This window comes from Dermochelys coriacea, chromosome 3 (assembly GCF_009764565.3).
Source record: "Dermochelys coriacea isolate rDerCor1 chromosome 3, rDerCor1.pri.v4, whole genome shotgun sequence".
NCBI classification, from domain to species: Eukaryota; Metazoa; Chordata; order Testudines; family Dermochelyidae; genus Dermochelys; species Dermochelys coriacea.
Genome location: NC_050070.1, coordinates 30177060 through 30205058, shown reverse-complemented (window position 1 = coordinate 30205058; position 27999 = coordinate 30177060). Strand labels below are relative to the sequence as shown.

Here is a 27999-nt window from a genome sequence, read left to right as displayed (position 1 = left end):
ATAAGCCTCTCTTTTAGGGGATTCCAGACTGGTTATTTACCTTGGAATGCAAAATCTCAGCCATGTGGCAAAACTGTATTAATGTATTTAAAAAATAAACCAAAAAAAATGCATCAGGTTTGAATAACTAGTTCAAACAACAAAGACAGCCTTTTACTACAGCTAGACTATGCAGTCAGATTTGTCTTGAACAGGCAACACACAAAATTATCTAATGGTGGTCTTCAAATTAAGGTGGAACAGAATTGTTCTTGGTTGGTCAGATTCTCCTTTATAGTAAGGTTATGTCTACACAGCAATGTAAGCCCAGGGTTCGAACTCAGGCTCAAGCCTAACCCCGCTTCATCATAAATTGTGCTAATCCAGGGATCGGACCCAGGGTCCCAGTACTCCTGGGGGTGGAGGGTCCATGCCTGAGTCAAGCTGGGACCCAGCATTCAGTCCCTATTGCTTTGCAGTGTAGGCACAGCCCCACTTGTCTGTGTTCTGGGAGTCTACCAAAAGTATTCCACAATTCCACTTTCTTTATCCTCTGTACAGTCAAGTTTTCCCACATTGCCCCACAAACAAATGGCTACAGCAACAACACTTTGGGAGGGCACTAGGAAGTCTCGGATGGGGGGGGGAGGGGAGGGGAGGGAAGACGGACTCAAACCCACAAATGCAGCATTGATGCTGGAGTCCCAGGTTTCAACAATTCCAAAGCTGGGGTTACAAGTGAGCATAGACAGACACTCAAGCCCTGAGTTAGACCCAGGCTCTGCTAACTTGAATTCTACTAACCCTGAGCTTACACTGAAGTACAGACATACCCTAAGGCCACTTTACATTGCTCTGGTAATGCACAGGGGTCTTAAAATGGATGCAAAATGTAAGACACTCTCATGGCAAGGCCTCTTTACATTCCCAGAATGTGCTTAAAAGGAGCCTTAGTGTAAACGAAAACCTTGCCCATTATGTTTGGGGGAGGCATTGAGGAAATCTTTTTAAAACAGAAGGTTCTCTAATAAAGGTGGATTTTTGTACAGTTTTTACTGTGTATTTAACCTGACAGACTAGAATAGTTATGAAAGGTATATATTCTTTAGACTTTGATGGTGCAAGTTCATATGCCCATGCAGAGCCCCAGTGACTTCAACAGAGTCAATCCATGTATACGAGTTTACTGGATTAGGACTTTCATGCAAAACTTGTCTAAATGTATCTATATTTTTAATTAAACATTAAAAAATTACTTGTTAAATTTTCAACAGGATGCACTTGTTAAAAAGGTTAAGTATGTCTAAATGGGCACATAATTACACTTGCACATGCTTGCAGGTTTCAGTAGTGCTGCTTAAATTGCAGAGAGACTACAACAAGCCTAAATGAGGAAGGAGAAACAAATGGATGACCCTCAGGGTATGGGTGGCAATTTAAATGTGCAATTGCATTTTCATCATAATTAGTTCTCTAATTGCACAACCAAGTTTAGTCAATGCACTTGCATGAGTAATTAATTATGACTCACCTAAAGAGTACTATTTTAATGCTTTCTTCTCTATTTCCTAACATTAGAGATATCGATCTGAATGTGAAACTATTTTCCATAATCTGTATTGAAAAAGCAAGAGAAGGAAGGGGGAAGGCATTTTTACTTTAACACAGTTACTAGCCAAGAACAGATTTAAACAGGGTGGTAACATCCCGCTATCATGACCCTGGGGCAGTAGAGGGCACATGTAAAAAGACAGGCTGATCTTGGTGTGAAACAATGCACTGTGGTATATCAGAGGGAGGATTGAAACGTTAACACAAAATACAGCATATACAGACCATACAACTTTTCCCACACTAATTTAATTTTGAAATGAATTTAACCAACTTTCAACATGAATTATCCAATTTGCATTAACTAGCCAGTTAATTCAGAAGAAGAATTGCATTGTGTGGACGCCGTCCACTTTAATTTATAAAATGGCAGTTAATCTGAAATAAAACCAATATGCAAACAAGCCTTTAATGTTTCCAAGTTATATCTTTGACAGCATTGCTTTCTATTTCTTTTTAACTTTTTAGGCTGCAATTCATGACATGGGTCTGACTTCAAGCACAAGAACAGCCTTCGTTCACTACTTCGTTTAGTTGCAGTCTTAATGAAGGACAAAACAATCTTCTACTCATTTAGTGCAATGAGCCCAAACTGTTTGTCAAGGCATTCCTGTTTTCAGTTACCATCAATGATCAGAAGGACTAGTCTTTTATTCATTTTCCATTAAATATTTTTCAACCATCTCATAATAATCTCTATAAATCCATCTCTCCTTATCTATGGTATAAATTATCAAAATCAGCCATTCCAATCAAGAGTACCTCTGCAATTATATCATGATTGACCTCAAAACCCTGACACATCTGTGGTTCTAAATTCTCTGTCCTGCTACCCCATCTTTTTGGCACTGCTGAATCAGGCTGCTCAGTAATTTTTACAAAAATCCAATAAAGTGTGAAATGTATGTTTCCATATTTCATTTATATTTACAGTGTAGAAGGAACCAGAGGCCCCAAGAGGTCCAATATGAGATATCTCCATCACAGACACATAAGAAACTGTCCCTGTCCAAAAGAGCCTACAAGCTAAGCATCTTGTGGCTTTGTTAGCATATGTCAGACTGCATCGCATAGGCCAGATCCAACACTTGTTACATTCATGCTCAGAATTTTGCAAAAATTACACAGAGTAATAAAAATCAGATATCAACTGTAATTTGCTACCTTTGATTTCCACAGGCTCTTCCCTGATTTCTCTCAAATATGCTCTTTCCAACTTAATCTCCAAAACCAGTTCGAACTCTGCAAACTGTTACTTTGGCAAGTACTCCAAATTAGTTTAATGCAGCAACCTACCTGAATAAGGGTTTGCAGGATTGGCCCCACGTCTCTCTCCCATAAATTTCTATTTTTTAACATCTCACATTCTCATCAGCCTCAATATCTGGGAGATTTAACACTATAACCATAATCACATCTTCTCTTTAGTCAGCTAGGAGCATATTGGAATGCAGTTTTAAACAAGAAATCAGTTGTGGGAACCCCACATTTCACTTTTTGCAGCATATAATTGGCAGCAATATCACATATGGTTTTCAGCCCATGTGAGCTTAGGTCTGATGGTTCCATAGCTTTCCCATTATAAATGAGGGGACAATTCCAAATTGGATCGATTTGGATCTCAACCCAATTATGTCCAGTGTGTCTTAGCAATCCTTTTTGGTAGATTATTTGTAAATCATATGCAGGAAAGGGAACCAAACGTACTCTTCAAGGAAATGGACCTGCTGTGCCTGCATACTGTGTTTTCTTAGGCCTGGTCTACACTACGAGTTTAGGTCGAATTTAGCAGCGTTATCTCGATTTAACCCTGCACCTATCCACACGACAAAGCCCTTTTTTTCGACTTAACGGGTTCTTAAAATCGATTTCTTTACTCCACCCCTGACAAGGGGATTAGCGCTGAAATCGGCCTCGCTGGGTCGAATTTGGAGTACTGTGGCCGCAATTTGACGGTATTGGCCTCCGGGAGCTATCCCAGAGTGCTCAGTTGTGACTGCTCTGGACAGCGCTCTCAACTCAGATGTACTGGCCAGGTAGGCAGGAAAAGGCCTGCGAACTTTTGAATCTCATTTCCTGTTTGGCCAGCGTGGCAAACTCACCTGCACAGGTCACCATGCAGAGCTCATAATCACAGGAGACCACACAGTCCCAGAATCGCCAAAGAGCTCCAGCATGGACTAAACAGGAGGTACGGGATCTGATCGCTGTATGGGGAGACGAATCCATGCTGGCAGAACTCCGTTTGAAAAGACGAAATGCCAAAATATTTGAAAAACATCTCCAATGGCATGAAGGACAGAGGCTATACCAGGGACCCGCAACAGTGCCGGGTGAAAATTAAGGAGCTCAGGCAAGCCTACCAAAAAACCAGAGAGGCAAACGGCCGCTTCGGTTCAGAGGCCAAGAGATGCCACTTCTATGATGAGCTGCATGCCATTCTAGGGGTGCAGCTACCACTAACCCAACCCTGTGCTTTGACTCTGTCCAAGGAGTGGGAGGCAACATGGAAGCGGGTTTTGGGGGTGAGGAAGATGAGGAGGAGGAGGAGGTTGTAGATAGCTCACAGCAAGGAAGTGGGGAAACTGGTTTCTCCAACAGCCAGGATCTGTTTATCACCCTAGACCTGGACCCAGTACCCCCGAACCCACCCAAGGCGGGCTCCCGGACCCTGAAGGTGGAGAAGGGACCTCTGTGAGTGTACCTTTGTAAGTATTATACATGGTTTAATGATTAATTTGCCCTGGCATTCGCGGCCAGTACAGCTACTGGAAAAGTCTGTTAAAGTGTACGGGGATGGAGCGGAAATCCTCCAGGGACATCTCCATAAAGCTCTCCTGGATGTACTCCCAAAAGCCTTTGCAAAAGGTTTCTGGGGAGGACAGCCTTATTCCGTCCTCCATGGTAGGACATTTTACCACACCAGAGCAGTAGCACATAGTTGGGAATCATTGCAGAACAAAGCATTGCAGCGTATGGTCCCGGTGTTTGCTGGCATTCAAACAACATCCGTTCTTTATCTCTCCGTGTTACCCTCAGGACAGTGACATCATTCATGGTCACCTGGTTGAAATAGGGTGGTTTTATTAAGGGGACATTCAGAGGTGCCCGTTCCTGCGTGGCTGTTTGTCTGTGGCTGAATAGAAATCTTCCCCGCTGTTAGCCATGTAGTTGGAAGAGGGGTGAAGCCATCATCCCAGAGAATTGTGTGTGTGTGGGGGGGTGTTAGTTGGGTTTCTGCAGCACATGAACTCAGAAACCGCAGCCCCTCCTTTTAAATTGCCAACCCATTTTAGATGGCCAATCCAACGGCTACTTCATATGGGAAATGAGGGCGCTGCTATTTGAAGCCATTCCCACATGTTATGAAGGTTAAAGAAGCCAAAAGACTGTGGCTTACCATGGCTACCTGCAAGCTGAATTCTGCTACCCGGCCCTGCGTGAGTGATCTCTCACACCAAACCAGCATACCCTCAATAAGAGGCAAAATGCGACCTTGTAATGAAAGCTATGTGTGCTATGTGCTAATGTGCTATGTAATGTTAACAGCAAGGTTTACCGTGAAAGAGTGTACCCATTGTTCTATAAACTGTGTCTTTTTAAACTACCACTCTCCCTTTTTTTTTCCCCTCCACCAGCTGCATACGCTTCCCAGAGGCTAGCGAAGATTAGAAGGCGAAAAAAACTGCACTCGTGATTAAATGTTCTCTGACCTCATGCTGTCTTCCCACACAGACAGAGCACAGCAAAATACATGGAGGAAGACAATCTCAGAGTGCAGGAAAACACAGTATGATTGCGAGGAGAGGTGGTAGGCTGAAGATGGTAGGTGGTGTCAGCTTGCTGAAAGAAGGCAGGAGTCAATGCTCAGGCTGCTGGAGGATCAAACTCATATGCTCCAGTGTATGGCTGAGCTGCAGGAAAGGCAGTAGGAGCACAGACCGCCCTTACAGCCCCTGTGTAACCAACCGCCCTCCCCCCCAAGTTCTATAGCCTCCTCACCCAGACGCCCAAGAACGCAGTGGGGGGGGGCCTCCAGCCACTCCACCCCAGAGGATTGCCCAAGTAACAGAAGGCTGGCATTCAATAAGTTTTAAATTTTTAAAGTGCTGTGTGGCCTTGTCCTTCCCTCCTCCACCACCCCCCCGGGCAACCTTGGCAGTTATCCCTCTATTTGTGTGATGAATAAATAAAGAATGCATGAACGTGAAGCAACAATGACTTTATTGCCTCTGCAAATGATGATCGAAGGGGGGATGGGAGGGTGCTTAGCGTACAGGAAAGTAGACTGAACCCGGGGGGGGGGGGGGGGAGGGAAGAGGTTTCCCATCAAGGAGAAACAAAACAGAACTTTCACACCATAGCCTGGCCATTCCTGAAACTGGTTTTCAAAGCTTCTCTGATGCGCACCGTTCCCTCCTGAACTCTTCTAATCGCCCAGGTGTCTGGCTGCGCGTAATCAGTGGCCAGGCGATTTGCCTCAACCTCCCATCCTGCCATAAACATCTCCCCCTTAATCTCACAGATATTGTGGAGCGCACAGCAAGCAGTAATAACAATGGGAATATTGGTTTCGCTGAGGTCTAACCGAGTCAGTAAACTGCGCCAGCACACTTTTAAACACCCAAATGCAAATTCTACCACCAGTCTGCACTTGTTCAGCCTATAGTTGAACAGCTCCTGACTACTGTCTAGGCTGCCTTGTATGGCTTCATAAGCCATGGCATTAAGGAGTAGGCTGGGTCCCCAAGGATAACTATAGACATTTCAACATCCCCAAAAGGATTATTTTCTGGTCTGGAAAGTAAATCCCTTGCTGCAGATTTTGAAACAGACCCGAGTTCCTGAAGATGTGAGCATCATGTACCTTTCCCGGCCATCCCACGTTGATGTTGGTGAAATGTCCCTTGTGATCCACCAGTGCTTGCAGCACCATTGAAAAATACCCCTTTTGGTTTATGTACTCATTGCCTTGGTGCTCCAGTGTCAAGATAGACAGAACCCCTGTCCCTATCGTCCACCACAGTTAGGGAATCCCACTGCAGCAAAGCCATGCACTATGACCTGCACATTTCCCGGAGTCACTACTCTTGATATCAGCAGCTCAGAGACAGTGTTGGCTACTTGTATCACAGCAGCCCCCGCAGTAGATTTTCCCACTCCAAATTGATTCCCGACTGACCAGTAGCTGTCTGGCGTTGCAGGCTTCTACAGGGCTATCGCCACTCACTTCTCAACTGTGAGGGCTGCTCTCATCTTGGTATTCTGGCGCTTCAGGGCAGGGGAAAGCAAGTCACAAAGTTCCATGAAAGCGCCCTTATGCATGCAAAAGTTTCGCAGCCACTGGGAATCGTCCCAGACCTGCAACACTATGCGGTCCCACCACTCTGTGCTCGTTTCCAGGGCCCAGAACCTGCCCAACTGACACCATGATGTGCACGTTGCAGGGGCCCGTCACCGTGCTGCAGTCGCCTCCTCCTTGCCTGGTTTTGCTTTTCTTGCAAGTTATGGTTCAGCATATCCTGCTGGCTAACACGCACGGTGTTTATAGTGCTCATAATTGCCACGGTGATCTGAGCAGGCTCCATGTTCCCAATACTATGGTGTCTGCACTGAAAAAGGGCGCAAAACGATTGTCTGCCATTGCTCTGATGGAGGGAGGGGCGATTGACAACATGGCTTACAGGGAATTAAAATCAACAAAAGAGGTGGCTTTGCATCAAGGAGAAACAGAATGGCCCCCTCAAGGACAGAACTCAAAACCCTGGGTTTAGCAGGCCGTTGATTTCATGGAGGGAGGGAGGAGAAAATGAATACAAAATAAAATCTGGTCTATTTCTTGTTTTGATCCACTTCATCTATCTTTATACATCTTGCTAGCAGCAGACGGTGCAGTATGACTGCTGGCCATCGTCATCTCCTGGCGGTGCAGTAGGACTGCTGGCAGGACCTTTTATACCCGATTTCTCCAATAATCTTTTTATCCTTTCCACCTTCTGGTTTAGACACCATTCAGTCCATTCAGTTTTCTATCTTAGGATGGAATTGCATTAGAAGACAATTTTTTTCCCCATGTGATTCTTAAGCCTTCGACCTCTTAATTAGTTTACAAGGTATTCTCAAAAACATTGCTGCAGATGTTTTGACTTCCATAATTCTTTGATATGCCCTGTCCAGCACATGAGACAGACTTCTGAGGATTTACAAGACAATAACAGGTCACCTGTTTATAAAGTAGGTCCAGTTTAATTTTCTCCCCTACCAAAAGGTTCATTCTCTGTAGTTTAAGTTAAAGTTAGTGTGTCACTAGCTCAATAGTCATAACAAATAAGATGGGACAGTGGGCATTGCTATGTTCTTGCTAACCCCATGGCAAATCTCGCCCATGCATAAAACATTCACATACTGAAAACCTGGACAATGTGTACAAGAGTTTTGCAAAAACACCACTTTTTGTTTTTGCTTATTCAGCATGTCAAAGAACGCCACACTCTTATTAACAAGTTTTTCTACAATGATACACAGACTGCTGCAAGAACTTGTACAGATTTAGTGTAGTGTGTAATATTTAATATCTTCCCATTCTGGTATTATCTGATAATAACCATTATTTTTGTTAATCCACGCCAGTTTGACTTTACAGTTTTATGCATCCTATCCTGTGCTCTGTCAGGGTTTGCAGTCATTCATTCATTGACAGGACCAACTTCACATACCGTGGGTGACTTTTGGGATTCTGATTAAGACAATGGATGTGTTGCTCATTGTCTGTGGGAGCAGCCCTGAGGAACAGGAATCACTAAGAGTTTAAATAATAGTTTCTCCAGAGTAGGCAGGATAGTCACTCCTTAAAAAAGGTAAATTAAATTGATAGAAGCCTCTTTTCGAGGCAATTTCCCTTTGTTTCTTCATTTTAATGCATCCTTTATTCTGCTCTTATTAGTTGGTCTAACAGCTGTCTTTTCAGATCTTCAAGTGTCCCCACAGTAACAGAGTCATTAATTAAAAAAAAAAAAAACAATCTTTTTATTCCTTTTTATTCATCGCCAACTCTGTTCTCTCCTTTTTGTTGTCACCCCGTTTGCCTTGGTTGGTGACATTTTGGGTTTATTGTCTTACCTTTTTAGTTTTAGATTCTGGTTCCTGGTCTCTAGTATTTTATTATCCAACATCTTGCTACCACTTTCATTGTTTCCTACATTATGTTTGGATTTGCAGATCTTTCTTTTCCCTCAAGAAGTTTTTAAATGTTACTCTATTTGTGAGGAACATCTTGGGGCCAAATTCACCATTGGTGTCAGAAGCTGCAAGTCCATTGAAAACTCTTTTGTCCTTCTATAGTACCAGATTCAGTTTTCCTCTTTTATGTCTTGCTTCTCAGTATAACCAGCAGTGGCTTTAAGGGATCATCAACAGGATTTTAAGTTTTCACCATAATCCCTTTCAGATTTCAATATGAAGATAAGGAAAAAGGAAAATCTATGTAGATATATACCTGAGAGTAAAACAAACTCTTTCCCATTCATTCTGAGCTTGCCACACATCCAAGGAGGAGTAGCTCCCTACTTATTTGCTTTAACTCTTGAAGAGGCCTTGATGAGATAAGGTGGGGGGGAGGGAATCCTAGTGGCTCTACATTAGATCAACTGATCAGTTGAAACTAAGAAGGGCTGTGGGAGCAGCCAGGGCTAGCCTGAGCGTGACACTCAACATTCCTTTTACCTCATACCAGATTATTACTTATGCACCATCCCCAGCTTGCCTAGGTGCAGCATCTGACCTGGGCCTCAAATGCAGATCCTCTTACTAGACCACTATGCCCTGCAGCCACACCTATGACTGTGTGTACTTTCACACACCTGTGGTGCAGCAGATGCAGCTACAAGAACTGGTATGTGAGAGCACCCAAGCAAACTGGTTGGAGTACAGGCCGACAGTGAATTTAAAAAACAAAACAAAAACAAACCCTGACCACAAGCTTCAAGCAGAGACTCACATAAACAGAAGTGGAAGGAGAGTCAAAGGCTCACTAAAGACTTCATTAATCCAATCTAATGAACTTGGGAAGCACTAACACTATGATAATGGATTCCAATATAAAACCTTATGATCGATAAGTTGCCCTAAATGAGCTTAAAATTAAAATTTGCAGAAATTCCATTTCCAGTTAGATTTGGCACCTACGGAACTATTTATATTTACTTACTTCTGAATTTCTTCTTGCTGCCAGAAATTTATCTAAAAATTGATAGTGACACACCAACAGCAGGAAAGCCTAGCAGATGAAATTGCTAAACTAAAGTAGGAGACACACTGGTTTTGCATCAATAGAAGCACTTTAGTCTAAAAAAAGCACACAAGTTTCATAAGTGTCATTTTGAAGCACAAGATTAGTACACTTTAAAAAGGATGATTTTACAATTTGTAGAGACCATGCATGGCCCTTCATGCTGTTCAATACTGTCTCATTGTTTTCTTATATTCTCCTTTCTGGGTCCACATCGTCTTAGATTGTAAGTTCTCTGGAGCGAGGACCAGCTTTCCATTCTACCTTTGTACCGTATGTAACACAATGGGGTCCTGGTCCCTGACTAGAGCTCCTAGGCACTGCAGTCATAAAAATAAACACTACTTTTCATAAGCTTTACAACCTCTAGGGTATTTGTATCCTGTGTATTTTCTGATTGCTGTGCTGAACAGAATATTCATGTTAAGGACTGATAATTGGTATTAGTTAACCAAATTACCCATGAAAAGAGGAAAATGAAATTATTTCCTTCTGTTTGATCTTATTTAGACACACAAGTATACTATAATGTTCTGTGGGAATACAAATCCCATAATGCCCTCTCCTTCTTACTCTAGGGGCTGTTGTTGGTGCAGGACACAGTGGATCCATTCTCACAAGCATTATACTTGCAGAGGGCTCCCCTAAGGTGGGAAGTTTCCACTGACTACCTCCAGCTGAATTAAGGCAAAGAAGCCTTTACAGACTGGAGAATCTGACCCAGTAACTTTGCACATTGGCAGAGAACTTTTACCTTGTTTTCCAAGTATATTGAAGAAAAACTTGGGTGCCCAGGCTACCATGCTCATAGTATGTTAGAGGCACAAGGATAGTACCTCCTGGCCCAAACGTGTGTCTCATTTATCTTGACCACCAGCTGAATGGTAATGTCTATACCAAGACACAGTTTGCATTTTTAATACAGACAAACACACAGATAGCTTTAGAATATTATCCATGAAACTTGTGTTATTGTATCCTGATCAGCATTGCGCTTCCATAGCCTCTATGACTATTTCATCCCACTGTTCTTTATAATGAAGTGCAGCAACCCAGCTCATACATAATTTTCTGAGACCTTTCTCCACTAACAGTATTTTAAAATTCCAGGGGATAGAACATGGCACAGGTTGTGGAAGAACACATTTAATAAAGACCCTCCACAATTTATTTTAAAAAAGCTTCTTTCAGCATTCCACTTTTTAAAGTTGTTCTAAATTTTAGAATTTGTCATCTCAAAACACAAAAGAATTCCATGACAAGAGTATTTTTAGAGCAACAGTAAGACTAAGGGTAGCTCAGAACCCAACTTGAAGCAGTAAAATCTAAAAATACAGGAGAGGAACACAAGAGACTGATTTCAATAAGCTTGTGTTGGCCTATATAATACAATATAAACTAACTGATAAAAGTTGCTAAGAGTCATTTCTAGAAACCAGAAATGGAAAGCTCCATCAGGTCATCTTGTCCTTAGCCCTGACAATACAAATTTTTTTTCATGTGCTACATCGTCAACTGACCTGTCTAGCTCAGTTTTAAGTCATTTAGAGCAATAGGGGTTATGACACTTTCCTTATTGAGACTACTTTATATTAGACTTTCTACTGGAATTAAATTTATCAAAAAAGTTTAGTCTACATATTGTTGTGGAGTCTGAAGCGTTGGCTGCGTTCAAGAGAATCCTGTTGGAGGAATAATGGGAAGTGTGTGAGAGAAAGATGATAAAGGATCAGGAATGCCAGGTCTAGTGGTATGTTTTCTAGCTTGTGTAACTGAAAATTAGTTGGGAATCTTGCAATGAGCAAGTGTGTGCTAAATCACTGGCACGGCAATCTAATTTCTTCCCTCACAATGTCCTATCTTATAAGCCTTGAAGGAAGGAAGACTGGCATATCAGTTCTCACAACTCCTGCTTGATAATATACAGGGAAGGAAGGGTAACTGTTGGGGTCTCCAATTCATCTATTCAGATAATGTAGAGATGTCCAGCATAAACTGTAAAAGTCTATTCCTGCAACTGTACATAGCTGAGTTTCAGTTAGGGACCAGTTAGTGATTTGCAGTAAGTTCTTTTTATAGCTTTTCTGAATATAAAAGCAATTTTCAATATGCAAACAAAATATATAATTCCTAATGTTGGCTTTAGGGTGACCAGATGTCCCGATTTTATAGGGACAGTCCTGATTTTGGGGACTTTTTCTTATATAGGTTCCTATTATCCCCAACCCCTGTCCCGATTTTTCACATTTGCTGTCTGGTCACCCTATTTGGCTTTCATGCATCTGCTGATTGTATTTAGCTCACAGCTTTAAACATTAGAAATGGGAACACATCTTTACATCCTCATAACTCTGACTGTTGGTTCATAATTATGAGGAGTCATAACCAAGGAAGGATTTAGCTTAATAGTAAAACACACTATAAAACAGTATAATCTGTATAAATTACTCACAGGAAAAAGAGTAATCTACCCAATACCTATACGAGTTGAAACAATGTAGAGGTTGGGTAGCAGCACAAACATTTAAAGTTACCCTGCAGAGAAAAATCACAAATGCTTTTTTTTATTAGAAGGAGTCTACCATGACAAATATCCAGTTACTCTTTTTTATATACTGCTAGACAAGACCAGTTTCTAAACTCTCCCTACATCGTTATTACATCCTTCAAATACTTGCAGATGGTTTCCTTTACCCTTTCATTGGCTAGGGCTAAGTAAATTACTGCACTGTCTCTATATTTGCATAAACATGACAAAGAAAAACCACACACACTGTACAAGGTCAGATATACTGAACTACCAAGTGCAACTTTTAAAGAGATCATTGAAGTTCAAATCTTCTGCCTCCTTAGAGGAAAAAAAAAAGGGGGGGAACCCCAAAACCATTTTTTATTTTTAAAATGAGAACCCAAGAATAGCTGTCCCTATACTACTGATTCCTTTGCAAACAAACTCTCACCACATCTACGGAAGAGACTCAACTAAATCAGACCCACAGAATCAACTGGCAAGGTGCAACCACTATCTGTAGGACAATGACTGCCCATCTACCCAAACTTTACAACAAAGACTATCCAAGGAATTCTCTTTGCAATAGCCCAGTTACAGTGCTCCACATACAAGCTGTAGTGCATTGGGGGTGAAATGGGGTGGGCGTCCGAGACAAGACTGGGAGCGGGGTTACAGCATGTAGCACCATCAGGATTCTGGGTGGTACTGCTGCCTCTGAGCAGCCAAGGACAGGCTGCCCTCCTGAAGTTATTCCGGGGGCCATACCCCTCTCAGCTTTATGCTTCAGCCCTCTAGAAGCACAACACAAAATCTCTCAGAATATCAGCATCTGCATGTATGGTGGTAAAGAAAACATACCATGTAAGTGGCAGAGAATTTACTTCTATCTCAAGCCCCCTCCCTGCTACCAAGCGAAAGATGGAGTCTGCAGTTCAATTCAAAAATTGCACATTATTGCTCATGCACATTATTTAACCTTCAAAAAGCAGGAGCACTCTGCAATGAAAATTTGAGCACAACTTGGAATATCAAATCTGCCGGAGAAATGATAGAGAACACTGCAATTCAGGACTCAAATAGAGCTCAGAAGAAAATGGGAGCTACACAGCAGAGGGTTAATGAACAAAAAGGGCAGTTTCTTGTTGGCTTCTTTAACCTCTTTATTATTATTAGAGCTACGAATGTATGGATATATGATCTAGCTCATAAAGGGAAGTCTTACCTGGACTAATTTAGCTTATTAGGAAACAAGAGGGCAAGTAGATAACCACATTACTGGTCCCTTCTAACTCACAGGATGACTGAAGATACTTGCTTTTTCCTTATCACTGTTACAGTAAAATTTGCTAATTGTCTAGAATTTAGTCTGAAGGATTTTTGATATTATAATATTCAATTATTGTAATTAATGTAAAAATCAGAGCACAAAAAATAGTGGCCATAGCATAACGTATTTTGTAAGGAGTATTGTCCCGCTTAACTAAGCTACCTGAGCTGTTTGGTGTAGTCTGTATTTAGACTGGCTACTTCCCTCAAAATGAGACATGGGCTATCGTCATGAGTCAGTGTATTAGTGTCAATTTAAAATGGACAATTAATTACTGTATTATCTTGTATTAGATATAATCGCAATATGAAGGCTTCATATACTTTCATAATGCAGCCACATGATTTTAGCTGAACATCAACACCAAAAAGATTCCACAGGATGACCAGGAAATTGCTTCCTGAATGTCACACATTGATGGTTTGGGTATTCATGCCTGCACGGGTGTGATTCTTCTGAACCAATTAATGCTGATGGGAAATAGAGGATTTCCTTTGTTGGGAATATGCCCAGTGTGCTACTTTTCAGCCTGAAAATCTTCAGGTTAAAGATAGGAAGCTCACACTTCCGTCTGCATCGACAAACAATTTTTTTGTGTTAAATTTGTTAACATACTGTAAAACAGGCTACATATTGTTCACCTAAAACACATTTCATAGTGTATTTGCTCAAACTCATGTTTAAGATATCAGGATGATATGATAGAACTTATTTTCAAGTTTACACAACAACCAAATACTTTAAAGACAGGTTTCAGAGTAGCAGCCGTGTTAGTCTGTATTCGCAAAAAGAAAAGGAGTACTTGTGGCACCTTAGAGACTAACAAATTTATTAGAGCATAAGCTTTCGTGAGCTACAGCTCACTTCCAATGCATCCGATGAAGTGAGCTGTAGCTCACGAAAGCTTATGCTCTAATAAATTTGTTAGTCTCTAAGGTGCCACAAGTACTCCTTTTCTTTTTGCAAATACTTTAAAGAGGATGATGTATCAAGTCTTAAAACAAGTTCATCTTTGGTTTTAATAAGAAGTGGTTTTCTTAATACTAAAAAATTTTGTGCTTCTAATGCCACCACCCTTTAGCTCGAGGCTCCCAAAACATCTTTGTCAGCACTAAACTGTGATGTGGTGGGAATTTTCCATAACATTTTTATGAATGATATGCACCGCAGTGACTTACATGACTATCCAGTTGGCGCACAACAGTTAAAATACACCTGGAGCACAGTGGGAGACATGAGGTGTTTAGGTCATGCAACTGCCTGGGATGATATGAATGGATCCTTAAAGACTGGCTGAAATATATCAACCCTATCAACAGAGGATCCCAAAAGACAATGGTTAACTCAATCGCCAGGACACTCACACCTAGCAACCAACAGCCAAGAGGCAGGAGATTTCCCCCATAGCCACCCCACCTGTAGGGAATCAGAGAAAGGCCTTGAGCCAGAGAACAAAATTGAAAGGCATCAGGTGGCTGTAGTAAGAGCTGGCCTTTGGAGAGAGACAGCAGCTCTGACCGAGACTAACAAAGGGACAGAGAGAAAGCAAACCAACATGGTTCCTAGCACAGCCCAAGGCCAAAGCTTTCAACGGCGTCCTGGCTTTAGCCAGTACAGATTGTGTCTTAACCTTAATTTCTCTATGTGAACCTATGGACTTTCAGATTCTGTAGCCAGATGACTAATAAATTGTTACCTTCTTTTTGAAAAGACTGCCTGGTGCTACTGCAGATACTTACTGAGAACACTGAATCCTGAAGGGGTACAGAACAAGCCTCCCACAGGAGTCTGGCTTGCCTGGATTCACTGCAGGGAGCCATGGAGAAAAGACAGGGATTGCGGAATCCCGAAGGCCCAGTTTTGGGGTTGTAGAGGTGGCAGGCTTGCCCCTGTGAAACTGTGTGGATCCCTGGGGCTCAGCACATTAAAAGGGTCACTCCCAAGGGACTGATTACAGGCTGGGGCATAGACCAGCCCCTGTGATTCCATGACAACCCCCAAACATCCCTGTTAGCTGTATTACAGATGAACAAATGTTAAGGCCAAAACTTTCAAAAGTATCTACTTATTTTGGAAGAAGTTCAACTTGACATTGATATATATATTTTAAAAATGTTGGAAATTGATTTGCTTTTACTTCAACTGAAGCTGAAGGTACTCAGCATCTCTATAAATTCGGCCCAGACGTGGCAAGTTAGACACCCAAAATTAGTGGTCAGTTTTGAAAATTTTGGCCTAAAACTGTGACAAGAGCAGATATTCAATGGTAGGGCTGGGAATAGAATCCTGACTTTAAGGCCCCTTATGACTACAGTTAACTACAGTTACAATGGAGGGGGAAACAAAAAAAAAAAATAAGAATTCCACTGACATGTTTAAGTGGTTTTACAGAATGTCACAATATTCCATTCAGAGGACAGCATTTTAATTCTTATCTCATCTTCTTTACTGCACTAAGTTTATGTTACCAGTGATTTTAATTTGGGGATTCGAGACTGTTCTACATTTCACATTTCATAGTGCTTCATCAAAGTCGATGAGTTTATGGTACAATTCATTTGCTTCATGGTTGCCTTTCACCTCACTTAAAATTAGGACAGTAAGGATTACATTGAAGGATACACATCACTGGTCTTCTAAAGTTCATCCAACAGGGTGTGCTTTAAAAAGGCCTAGTGACAGTATTGATCCCACAGTGATCTAATGCTACCTAGTACAAAACAATAGAATGTCCTAAAGAAAAATCAATTTATTAATTATTTCTGAATTGTAAATGTGCTTAGTTCTACAACCATCTTATCCCAATGAGCTTGCAATTTACAAAAGACAAGTAAGAGAGCACACTGGGAAAAACAGAGAAAGGAATGAGAATTTGATCTCTCCACCTTGACATAATGCTCAACATTTCACTGACACAGGTCAATGACTGTGAGCATTGCAGAAAAAAAATGAGTTTTTAGAAAAGACTTGGAACTCCCGGAGAATTAAGATCCAGATTGATAGCTTTCTTCCAATGAAAACAGAATAGGCTAACATTTGATAAATGCACATGAAGCAATGTAACTGATAAAGTCTATTTCAAGACAACTAGTTTTTTGCGTTGCACTACATAACAAATAGGATGCAGTTATTGCCATCTACAGGAAGCAACAACTACAATCAGTATTGTTTCTGGCACTCTCTGCTGGTCTACTTCTATTAAAGAATCAACTGGTAAATGGATGCAAGCCCTGCATCCTTCACTATGTGGTTCTTAACTTTTTCCACACAGGGCCCAACCACTTAAAGGTCTCCTGCAACTCAAACTCTCTGCACCAACCAAGGTTTGTGGGATTTGGGCCATAGCAAAAAACCAGGAATGAGATTTTGAATGTTGGGAGTGAAAGTGCAAGGTGCTTGCATGAAGAGGGAGAGTAAATGGGTGCTGGGTAGGTTGGATGCTTCTGTCCCTTCTTCACCACTTTCAACTTAAAAGAAGTCCTGTCTCAAGAGATGGAATATGACCAGCAATGCCCAAAATAACAAAAAACAGACGTGACAAACACCTGTGAAGCCCTAGATGTGCACAACTACAACTCAAGGCTGTACCTGCAGAGGCAAATGGTGAACAAAGGATGGTTTCTCACTAGGTTGTCTGAACTGGCATGCTGAAGATAGCTATACAAGACCCCTGAGCTTAGTTGCCATCTCTTACAGCACCCATTCCCCAACAGACTACTACAGTACAATACCATTCAAGAAAATTGTCTTGTTCTGTCTATGGGATTCTTGAACACAGTTCTTTACCCATTCAGTTACATGTGGCCTTAGAAGTATAACCTAATTCAGGAGCCTACAGCAGGATAAAAAGAATGTCTTCATTCTTACTCCAATCCTGCCACCCTTTTGGCATTGCTGTGGATTGAGAAGAGGGTGAAGCAGGGGAGATGGACTATAGAAGTCAAAAGCTCCTTTCATCTATATTGGGGGGTGGGGAACAAATTTTCCCATTGAACATGAATTTGTTGATTCAATTTTCAGTTAGTTAAATGGAAGACACATGCACACATAAGGCTAGAATTTGATGAGATCATTCTATGTTGACAACATGTTAGAGCACTGCTATTGAAAAATCAACACCACTTTTCTAAATGAGATTTTCAATGAGTACAGATGCAAAGTAGTGAAATATCCTGCTTAATACCGATAAGAGAGAAGACTTTCAAGAAAATACAAGAACTGATCATTTAAACAGTACCTTGTATAGGTGAAAAGCAAACAAGATTGAGTGGATAAGTCAACCGAATTGCTGATCCTTCTGGGAGAAGAAATCACAATGAAGAGACATTCAGAGGATGGAGCCATAAAGAGACATGCCCACATAACAAAACTGAGGCTAAAAGAGAGTATTCTATTAAAACCAGAACCTTTTAAAGATATTTCTTGGAAGAAATAATCAAGGGGAAAAATCCCCACAAGATGATCTTGAAGCATTTTCAAGTTTCATGTAGGACACTAGCCCTGAACCAGGAAAGGGCTAAGGAATCAAAGGAATCCAAAGCCACCTGAAAGTCAAAGATGTTCTAGGAAGTTTTAGAGACTAACATCTCTTCCTTGCACCAGAAGCTAAACTACTTTCAGTCAAGAGAAGCCAGTCTATGTGGCTGTATGCCAAGACTTTAGGAAAGTCAACAACTTCTAAAGCAGACACACTTTTAATTTAGAAAAATTCCACACTCCTCTTTTAACAATCAGACCAATACACTGAAGTTTCCAGATTTGGTATAAGTATGTAAACCCACATCAGTTATCTTTAAGTCTAGGAAATGAGACTCTGCATTTGGTACTGGTACAACCACTGCCGGAATACGGTGTTCAGTTCTGGTGCCCACAACTCAAGAAGAATGTTGATAAATTGGAGAGGATTCAGAGAAGAGCCAGGAGAATGATTAAACAATTAGAAAACATGCCTTTAGTGATAGACTCAAGGAGCTCAATCTATTTATTTTAACAAAGAGAAGATTAAGGAGTGACATGATTATAGTCTGTAAGTACCTACATGGGGAACAAATATTTAGTAATAGACTCTTCTCTAGCAGAGAATGGTACAACACAATCCAATGGCCAGAAGTTGAAAACTTCAGACTGGAAATAAGGCACACATTTTTAACAGCGTTTAACTATTTAACTAATTAATTGGGACAGTTTACCAAGGGTTATGGTGGAGTCCCCATCCCTGACAATTTTTAAATCAGGACCAAATGATTTTCTAAAAGATCTGCTCTAGAAATTATTTTGGGAAAGTTCTATGGCCTGTATTACACAAAAGATTATCACAATGGTCCCTTCTGGCCTTAGAATTTATTAATGAACTGCTCCACCTTACAGGGACTCTAGGATATTTGTAACTGGATTTTTGATCTTAATTAAGTATTCAGCACCAATTTATGATATAGGCAGGCATCTGTCAAAGTGGCATCTGCACAGCTCTTTCAGTTACAAGGTAGGAAAACATTTAAAACTTTTTTTAAATGTACACACTGATTTTTTCAAATTATCAGCTAAGACGAGCCTTATACCATTACTCCCAAACTTTACAAAACAAAATTTATGAAATGGGAGAAAAACTGAGAACATCCCACATATTTCACCCATATAACATAGTCATCAGCCAGGATGGGAATCTAGGACCACAACTGAAATGACAATCTCTAGGAGCTGCAGCAGTATTATGACTGCTCTGAGCTAGCAGTTGGAAAATGATATAGTCACACAGACATTTTATTACACCATACAAGAAGCTACAGGTGGATTAATGTAATTTTAGCAACATCAGGGAGTAAAGACTGTATTAAACAGAAAGCTGGTCAAACCTCAAATGTGGAATGATTGTTATCCCTCCATAATATAGAGCAGGGGTCTCAAACATGCGGCCCGCGGTTCTTTCGTGTGGCCCGCCAAGCTCCCCGCGCCCCCCCGGCACACCCTGCTGCCTACCCCGCGGTGCCGTGAGTCCTGCGCTGCTCCCTGAAGTGGCCAGAACCATGCCTCTGCAGGGGGGGAAGGGGGGCTCCGACATGCAGAGGGCTCCGTGCATTACTCTCGCTTCCAGGCACTGCCCCCTGCTGCTCCCATTGGCCAGGAACGGGGAACCGCGGCCAACGGGAGCTTCAGGGGAGTTACCTGGAGCAGCAGCAAGTGCAGCACATGGAGCCATGTGCCCCCCATCCCCACGGACGTGGTTCCAGCGGCTTCCTGGAGCAGAGCGGAGCAGGGTGGCGCGGGAGCAGAGGCCAGGGCAGGCAGCGAGCCTGCCCTGGCACCGGTACGCACCACTGCCACCTCGGAGCTGCTCTAGGTAAGCAGCACCGGGCTGGAGCCTGCACCCCACACCCCAACCCCCTGCCCAGAGTCCCCTGCCACACCCTGCACCCCGACCCCCTGCTGCACCCCTTACCCCTTCTGCACCCCACACCACAACTCCCTGCCCTGAGCCCCACCACACCCCGCACCCCTCCTGCGCCCCCTGGAGGGTGGGACTGGGGTTTGAATGAGGGCAGGGAAGGGGTGGGAAGAGGCAGAATGGGGGCGGGGCCAGGGGCAGCAAGGGTGGCGTGTCAGTGATGCAGCCCTTGGGCCATATAACCTTTTAGAGACTCAATTTCCCCATCTCATTTTTAAATGTCGATAAGAATGCTTTTCTAACTCAATGATAATTTAAAGACTCTCAAACCCTTATATTAGGGGTTCTGAAATCCTTGAACAGAAGGCATTATGTAAATGGAGGACAGACTAGAGGATCACAGTGGTCCTTTTGGGCCTTAAAACCTATGAATCTATTTATCTGACAGCTGCAATTAGAGCGAAAGAGTTCCTGATTCCAATTTCAGATCTCAGTCCACTGGACCTCACTGCCCCAACAGATTTTTCCTCCTCATCTCCCTGGCAGCAGTCTCTGGGTACACTCCTGGCTCAGTGCACACTTTTAACATCAATAGCCTTCAAATATCCCAAAGCACACTTACCTTTGATTTCAAGCTTCCTGAGGCACACATCAAACTATGTATCAGGAAACCGGCTCATGGGATGCAGGTTCCGAATGTTTGCATAAGCTGTAGGCAACTATTAAGCTGCTGCCAAACTGCCCAATTCAGTTCAGAGGCACTTGCCCTCGTTAAGGCCAACAGAATAAAACAAGAATGGAATTTCTAGGCCAGACCCTTGACATATAAGCCAAATAAAATTAAAACGTCTCATCAAGGGCCAAATTCCACTTGGCCTTTAGGCAGCGCAGGGAGAGAGTAAGGAACCGTTTAAAGGTCTGCACGAGGCCTTGACAGTACTGCAGTCTCTGCGCCCTGGGGCATATAGGCACTACTCCCTTACAACTATTCTGGGGGTAGATGCTGCACCCCAATAGGGGTGGCGATGGGGTATAGAGCAGGAACCTCCATTACTATCTCCGCTACATATATGAGCGTAGCAGCATCTATGTTCTGGTGTACCAGAGAGCTCTTGAAGGCATCCTGCTTCTGTGCTTCCTTTGGGACATGACTAAATGTTATCTAAGGTTGCCAGGTATCTGGTTTTCGACCCAATCAAAAAGGGACCCTAGCAGCTCCAGTCAGCACTGCTGACCAGGCCGCTAAAAGTCCGGTCAGCTGTACAGCAGGGCTAAGGCAGGCTCCCTGCCTGCCCTGGCTCCGTGCGGCTCCCGAAGCAGTGCCATGTCTTGCTCCTAGGTGCAGGGGTGGCAAGGGGCTTTGTGTGCTGCCTGCACTGCGAGCACTGGCTCCACAGCTCCCATTGGCCAGGAACCATAGCCATTGAGAGCAGCAGGGGTTGCTCATGCAGGAGCAGGCAGCACGCAGAGCCCCCTGACCCTTTCACCTAGCAGCCAGACATGCTGGCAACTTCTGGGAGCTGCCCGAGTTAAGCACCTCCCGGAGCCCGGAGAAAGTACATGCCAGCTCAAGCCTGCTGCTGCAAAATGGCCTTTTTTAACCACCAGCTGCATGTATGCTGTCACGTCACCCATTATGGTCTCATTCGCCATGCCAGGATATAAGGGTGGAAACACTCTGGGGAGAAGAATGGGTATCTGTTATAATCCCCAACCAGTACCTCGTCGCTGACCCCACAATCTCCCTGCCTGGTTATGAGCTGCCCCGTTGCCAATGGTCCCTGTTGAACAGGTTCTGGACCGGGCAAGGTCTCTGTGCAGCCAACCAGTATCACTGGGGCCTTCATGACAGCCCTTTGTGCAGCTGCGGCGCAATACAGACGATGACGCACATTGTTGATGAATGCCTGCTGACTAGGTTCAGCGGTGGCGTAAAAGAATGCCATTACGCCACTGAAGATGCCATCGCTTGGCTAGATGACTATGCACATGCTAAATAATTAAGAGACAGGATCAGTTGAACGGATTTTATTCAAGTGTGGTACATTAAATTATCCCCAGAGATTCTGAAGGAACATTGCCTTGTACATTAGTAAGCCCTTTCTGCTGGCATTTATTTGGTTGTGAAATTAAAGGATAATAAATCAGCTCTTGTCTGCATCTTAAAAAGACAGGGTATCTGAAGCACTATTCATTCCTAACTTGCAGCAAACAAACAAATCAATTAAGCCCTTATTTGTTGGTAAAATTGAATCCTGGCTCAAACCAATCCCAGAATAGTCAGAAAACTTGCCTGGGGAAAATTGGACTAGTTAGAACAGCAAGTAGCTGGGTCCTGGAGGTTAAGATCTGCTCAGAGTAGCCAAAGGGCTAAAGCAATTTTTGTCTCTCTGCAAGGGAACCATCACATCACTTAGGAAGCCAGAAGTGTGAAGAAAAATGAAAAAAATACTTTTGTTTCTAAATCATCTACTGACATGCAAACTACAGGAAACATGGAGATGTGAATCTGCCTGTCTCTGAGCCAGACTGCTTAAAAAGTAAAGCTGTAGCATGAAGACACTAAGAAATGCTGAGTTAATCCTGGTGATAAATGCCATGAAATATATTAGGACTAACCTGATCTCTGTCTTTTATATTTCCATTTGTTAACTATGAAGCCTGTAAAAGCATTTTCACATTTCTAACTTCAGGAAATAGTTTACCGCAAATTCAGATTGTGACATGTTAGATTCAATATGCATCTTGAACCCCCGAGTTATGTGGCATTACCTTTCCAGGCTCTCTTCCCCTCTAGTCCAGCTGTTTACTTCGATATTAAATTCGATATATTTTATGGTGTATCAGAACTTTCCATTTTAAATGGATCACAGATTTTTGTACTAAAAACATATGTTGGCATTTAAATTATCCTCAGTAGACTTCAAACTCAACAGCCTCATTGAGGTGAATGAGAGAACTTCATTTAAATTTGTTATATGGTTGGACAACGATCTCCACTCCAAAATTCAATTTCCTCGAACGCTACAGTCCTGCAAAACCCGCACTTCATCTATTACAAGTATTTATAGAACATTTTATCATTTGGGTGTCTAAGCGCTAGTCTCTCTCTCCAGGACCATATTTTGTATTTGTGAGAGGAAAACTCCAAAAGAAGGCATGGTCTAATCAAAAGCGGATAGAGTCACACACAGTTAAGACATATGCTAACAGGAAAATGGGGCAAAGGAGAAAATTTTGAGTCTAGGCTAATGCTGAATGTAACTGGAATAATTTGTGCTCTACACAAGTACATATGCTACGTCACTAGGGAATGTCCGGCTATGCATGATTTCTCAGATATAATCTAAAATATATCTAAAATATAATACAAAAGGTTGCATTCAGAAACACTGTGTAAATTCAACAGTCCTAGGAGGATTTTTAAAATTTCAGATTTTTGAGATGGACAAAATGGATTCTTTTTAGTTGTTTTATAATTTATACATGTGTACTCATTGAAAAGGAAATTGACCAAAATAAGTCTGGAGTATAGCATTTTGTAACATAGCATGCCTGTCTGTGAAAAAGAAGGCATACATGCAATGTTTTCATTATGAAACAACATTGGATTTGTCACTGCAAAACCCAGCACCATCACAACAGAATATAGGTAAGTTACTACATTTGTAAAGCACGTGATATTCATAACATGCACAAAAAAAGATAATGCAACATACTTAGGATGTTGTTTTAGAAACAAGAAGTACAGTCACCAAATTATTCAGTTGAACTGAAAACACTGACAAGACACTAGATTGAAACATTTTTAACATAACTTCAATCTTCCTAAAGAGACAGCTTTGCAATAACTCATATGCTACCACAGAAAGCTTTTAAACTACATGCTGGACTCAGAAGGAACGAAGTATTGAATGAACAATGATAATTAAGGAGCCAATCTGTAGAGCAAGTCAGATTTGTGGAAAGGAAGTGTTGCCAGAATGTTGAAAAGGCTTGGTGGCCCTATCTGTGGTCTGATATACCAACATTTTTGGTATAGATGCATGACATACAGCCAACATGAATACAATGATTGGTGAAAGGCCTATTTTCAGAGGTGGACTCCTTTTCTGCATGTAAAATTGCTCACATGTATATTAGCACCTGAACACTGTAGAGATAAAGACGTGTGCATACACTTTAAAGAGTCCAAACACGCATGCGTTAGACTAAAATGCAAGCATAGCTGTATGTGAGCAACTAGAGATTGGTACAAGCCTGGTTAAAGTATACCTCAAGATTGATGATATATTTAAATTTCTGAAATCAAAAGCTCCAATTCAAATAGGACATTGGGTAACCAGGTGCTAAGAAGTGCCACCAAAATTAAGATGACTGTGAGAGCAGCAGCCATGGATATATTGCCTACAGCTGTACTATGATGCTAGGGTAATTATTTCAGAAAACAGTTTATATCTTGACGGTAAGTTCCACATTTTATATTTAATGATCTATCTTAACAAGTTGATAGAAAATACGCAGATTCTCTCTCTTGGGCTCTGATTGAATTTCCCCACTGCCACTAGTCAATTTAGGAATTGTTAAGAGTGTGGCAAGCTTCAGGATTGATTTTCAATAAAATAATGATGTAATATAAATACACCACACTTTGTTTCCAATACCTAGTTTAGTATGAGATCAAGCAATAGATTTTACTTACAAATTATTACACATGCCTAGAAGCCTTATTTATAGATTTCCAGAATTAATTCAGTCTGCACACAAAATTTACTATAGAACAATCCGACAAGAAAATGTGCTACATTAAAGTGCTGACAGTTTTAAAACAATATTTCATAAATATTTCTAGCAGGGCCAAACTTATTTGCATTACTTACTGGAATGTAGTAGATGTTCATTTTAGGGTCTTCATTGGCCGTCAGCAGCATTCCTAAAGAGAGAGAGAGACAATTACATAGTGTAAACAGTGGCCATAAAAGACTAGCTTATCTATTTTATTTAGAAGTGTTTTAAGAAAATAGGTCCTATTCAAAACAAAGCAGATTTGTACATCAATTCCATTTCCCTTAAATTATTTTTTCCTAAAGCCCTGTAACTGCAAATTTTATTAAAATAAAATAAGACTAAAAAGGAATTATTAGAATAGCAATCTGAGTAAACATGAAAGATCTTTGAGGAAAAAAAAGTGTTAACTACAGCATATCTAAACAGAACTGATTAGGACTTGAATAGAGCCAGTCAACTGGGCCCCAAGTAAGTTGCTTATCCCTGCCTCATTGCCCTATTTAAAAAAATCCCATTATTGCGAATGCTAGTTCATCTCCACTGATGTGAGCACTCTTATGAGCCCTACTGTATGTGGGCTGCCAGGTGCTGCTACTGTCCTCTCACTCTGCTCAGAGGGCGTCTAATTAATACTATGCTTAACTTGGTGGCCAGCACCAGCGGAGATGAAACAATGTTAATTCTGGGGTGAAATTTTTGAAAAATTTCCTTCGCGTTGATAGGGTCCACTTCGGTAGCAATTTTTAGTTTCCTGTTACTTGGGGATCTATAGACTGTCTCAGTGAAGCAACTGCCATTTACAGTATTGGTGATGACCCAGAATACATCATTCTGGGAATCAGACTTATGGTCTGAGTACAGAAGTGGGAGCCAGGATCTTGTGACTCAGGTGTCAATTGTATTTATGATACTGTTGAACAAGCTAGTTTATCGCTGTACCTCAATTTGTGCAACTTTAAAATGGGAAATACCTACTCTTACAAAGGGGGAAATCAATCAATTTAGATAACTTTCTGACCTAAAAAGATTCTAAAAGATTCCTCTGAGACTGTGAATAATGCAGTCAATCATCATGTAGCCAGAGGGGAGAAATACAATTTAAACCCAAATAGAGGCACACAATTAATATTGGTGGGGATAATCCCTTCCAGCCAGTCCTTTTATTAAAAATACACAATACAGTTGGACTCTAGAAGACCGAAAAAGGGGTGAATATTTCTGGAACACCAAAAGAGTCACAGTAGCAAGGTTAAAAACCAAGCCCAGAAAAGTTTACGGGCAACCTAAATAAAACCAGAAAGATTTATGGTATATTTCATGGATTAACAGTGCCTTGGATCATTAGCATTTCACTATCACTAGAAAAGGAAAAACAGTTCATTCAGTGAACAGGGAAAACCCCAAAGACAGAACGGTAGAAGCAGTTTACCAATTATGCCTAATGCTTCAAAGAAGACAGTAAAGGTAAGCATCTTGGGAAGATTCCACCAACAATTAGAGGAGGAAACTGTCTCAGGGACAGTACCTGGGTGTATACCACAGGGGAAATTTAAGAAATAGAAAAAGAGAGAGTCTTGATCAAAGAAGTCTCCTATGCATGTTTCTGTTGTCTCAGCTTGTTAGCCTTGACCATCTTTCATGATAACTGAGACACACCTATCAAACCACAAACCAGACTAATCTTCTTGTATGCAAGAGATTTCACAGATGGGAATAAGCAAGAACTCTCTTTTCAATGGGAAGTATTAATTTGGAGCCTGTTTGAAAAAAACAAGTTCTTTAGAAACTTACAATGAACAGAAGTAGATGGGGCAGAGAGACTTCTACTCAATGGAAATATGATTATGTCTCAATCAATATTATACACCCAAAAACTTAGTTAACACAACTTTGATAACGCAGAGTTAAAGGTGGCCAGTGGTACCTCATGCCCTCCAAAACCATGGAGAATGGCCAAATATAAACCTCTGAAAACCAGGAAGTACAGATAAGGTACATGCCAACTCAACCTTAACTCTGCACCCCCACCCCTGAGATGGCAACAGTCACTGGGAATTATGTGCATGCGTTCCAGCTGCCTTCACTGTGTTATGAGAAGTTGTATCGAGTGGCAGAGCGATTAGCCAAGTAGCTTGGCAAAACTGTGATTGTGATGTAAGGAGATATACAGAAGGAGTGATCTGAGCACAACACAAAACGGGGAAGGAGATGGCCAGCCCTCTGTAGAGATAGAGGTGGTTAGGGACTATTTAGAAAAGCTGGACGTGCACAAGTCCATGGGGCCGGACGAATTGCATCCGAGAGTGCTGAAGGAATTGGCGGCTGTGATTGCAGAGCCCTTGGCCATTATCTTTGAAAACTCGTGGCGAACGGGGGAAGTCCCGGATGACTGGAAAAAGGCTAATGTAGTGCCCATCTTTAAAAAAGGGAAGAAGGAGGATCCTGGGAACTACAGGCCGGTCAGCCTCACCTCAGTCCCTGGAAAAATCATGGAGCAGGTCCTCAAAGAATCAATCCTGAAGCACTTAGAGGAGAGGAAAGTGATCAGGAACAGTCAGCATGGATTCACCAAGGGAAGGTCATGCCTGACTAATCTAATCGCCTTTTATGATGAGATTACTGGTTCTGTGGATGAAGGGAAAGCAGTGGATGTATTGTTTCTTGACTTTAGCAAAGCTTTTGACACGGTCTCCCACAGCATTCTTGTCAGCAAGTTAAGGAAGTATGGGCCGGATGAATGCACTATAAGGTGGGTAGAAAGCTGGCTAGATTGTCGGGCTCAACGGGTAGTGATCAATGGCTCCATGTCTAGTTGGCAGCCGGTGTCAAGTGGAGTGCCCCAGGGGTCGGTCCTGGGGCCCGTTTTGTTCAATATCTTCATAAATGATCTGGAGGATGGTGTGGATTGCACTCTCAGCAAATTTGCGGATGATACTAAACTGGGAGGAGTGGTAGATACGCTGGAGGGGAGGGATAGGATACAGAAGGACCTAGACAAATTGGAGGATTGGGCCAAAAGAAATCTAATGAGGTTCAATAAGGATAAGTGCAGGGTCCTGCACTTAGGATGGAAGAATCCAATGCACCGCTACAGACTAGGGACCGAATGGCTC

At 41.9% G+C, this 27999-nt stretch overlaps 1 protein-coding gene across 2 annotated transcripts in view; it reads right to left on the bottom strand.

The window, feature by feature from the left end:
• Positions 1-27999, bottom strand: part of NOL10 (nucleolar protein 10) — an 84582-nt gene that overhangs the window by 28717 nt on the left and 27866 nt on the right. For both annotated transcript variants that reach the window (XM_038396545.2, XM_043510245.1), the window contains one exon: positions 24979-25031. In XM_038396545.2, coding sequence (XP_038252473.1) covers positions 24979-25031 — 53 coding nt within the window. The remainder of the gene's footprint in view (positions 1-24978; positions 25032-27999) is intronic.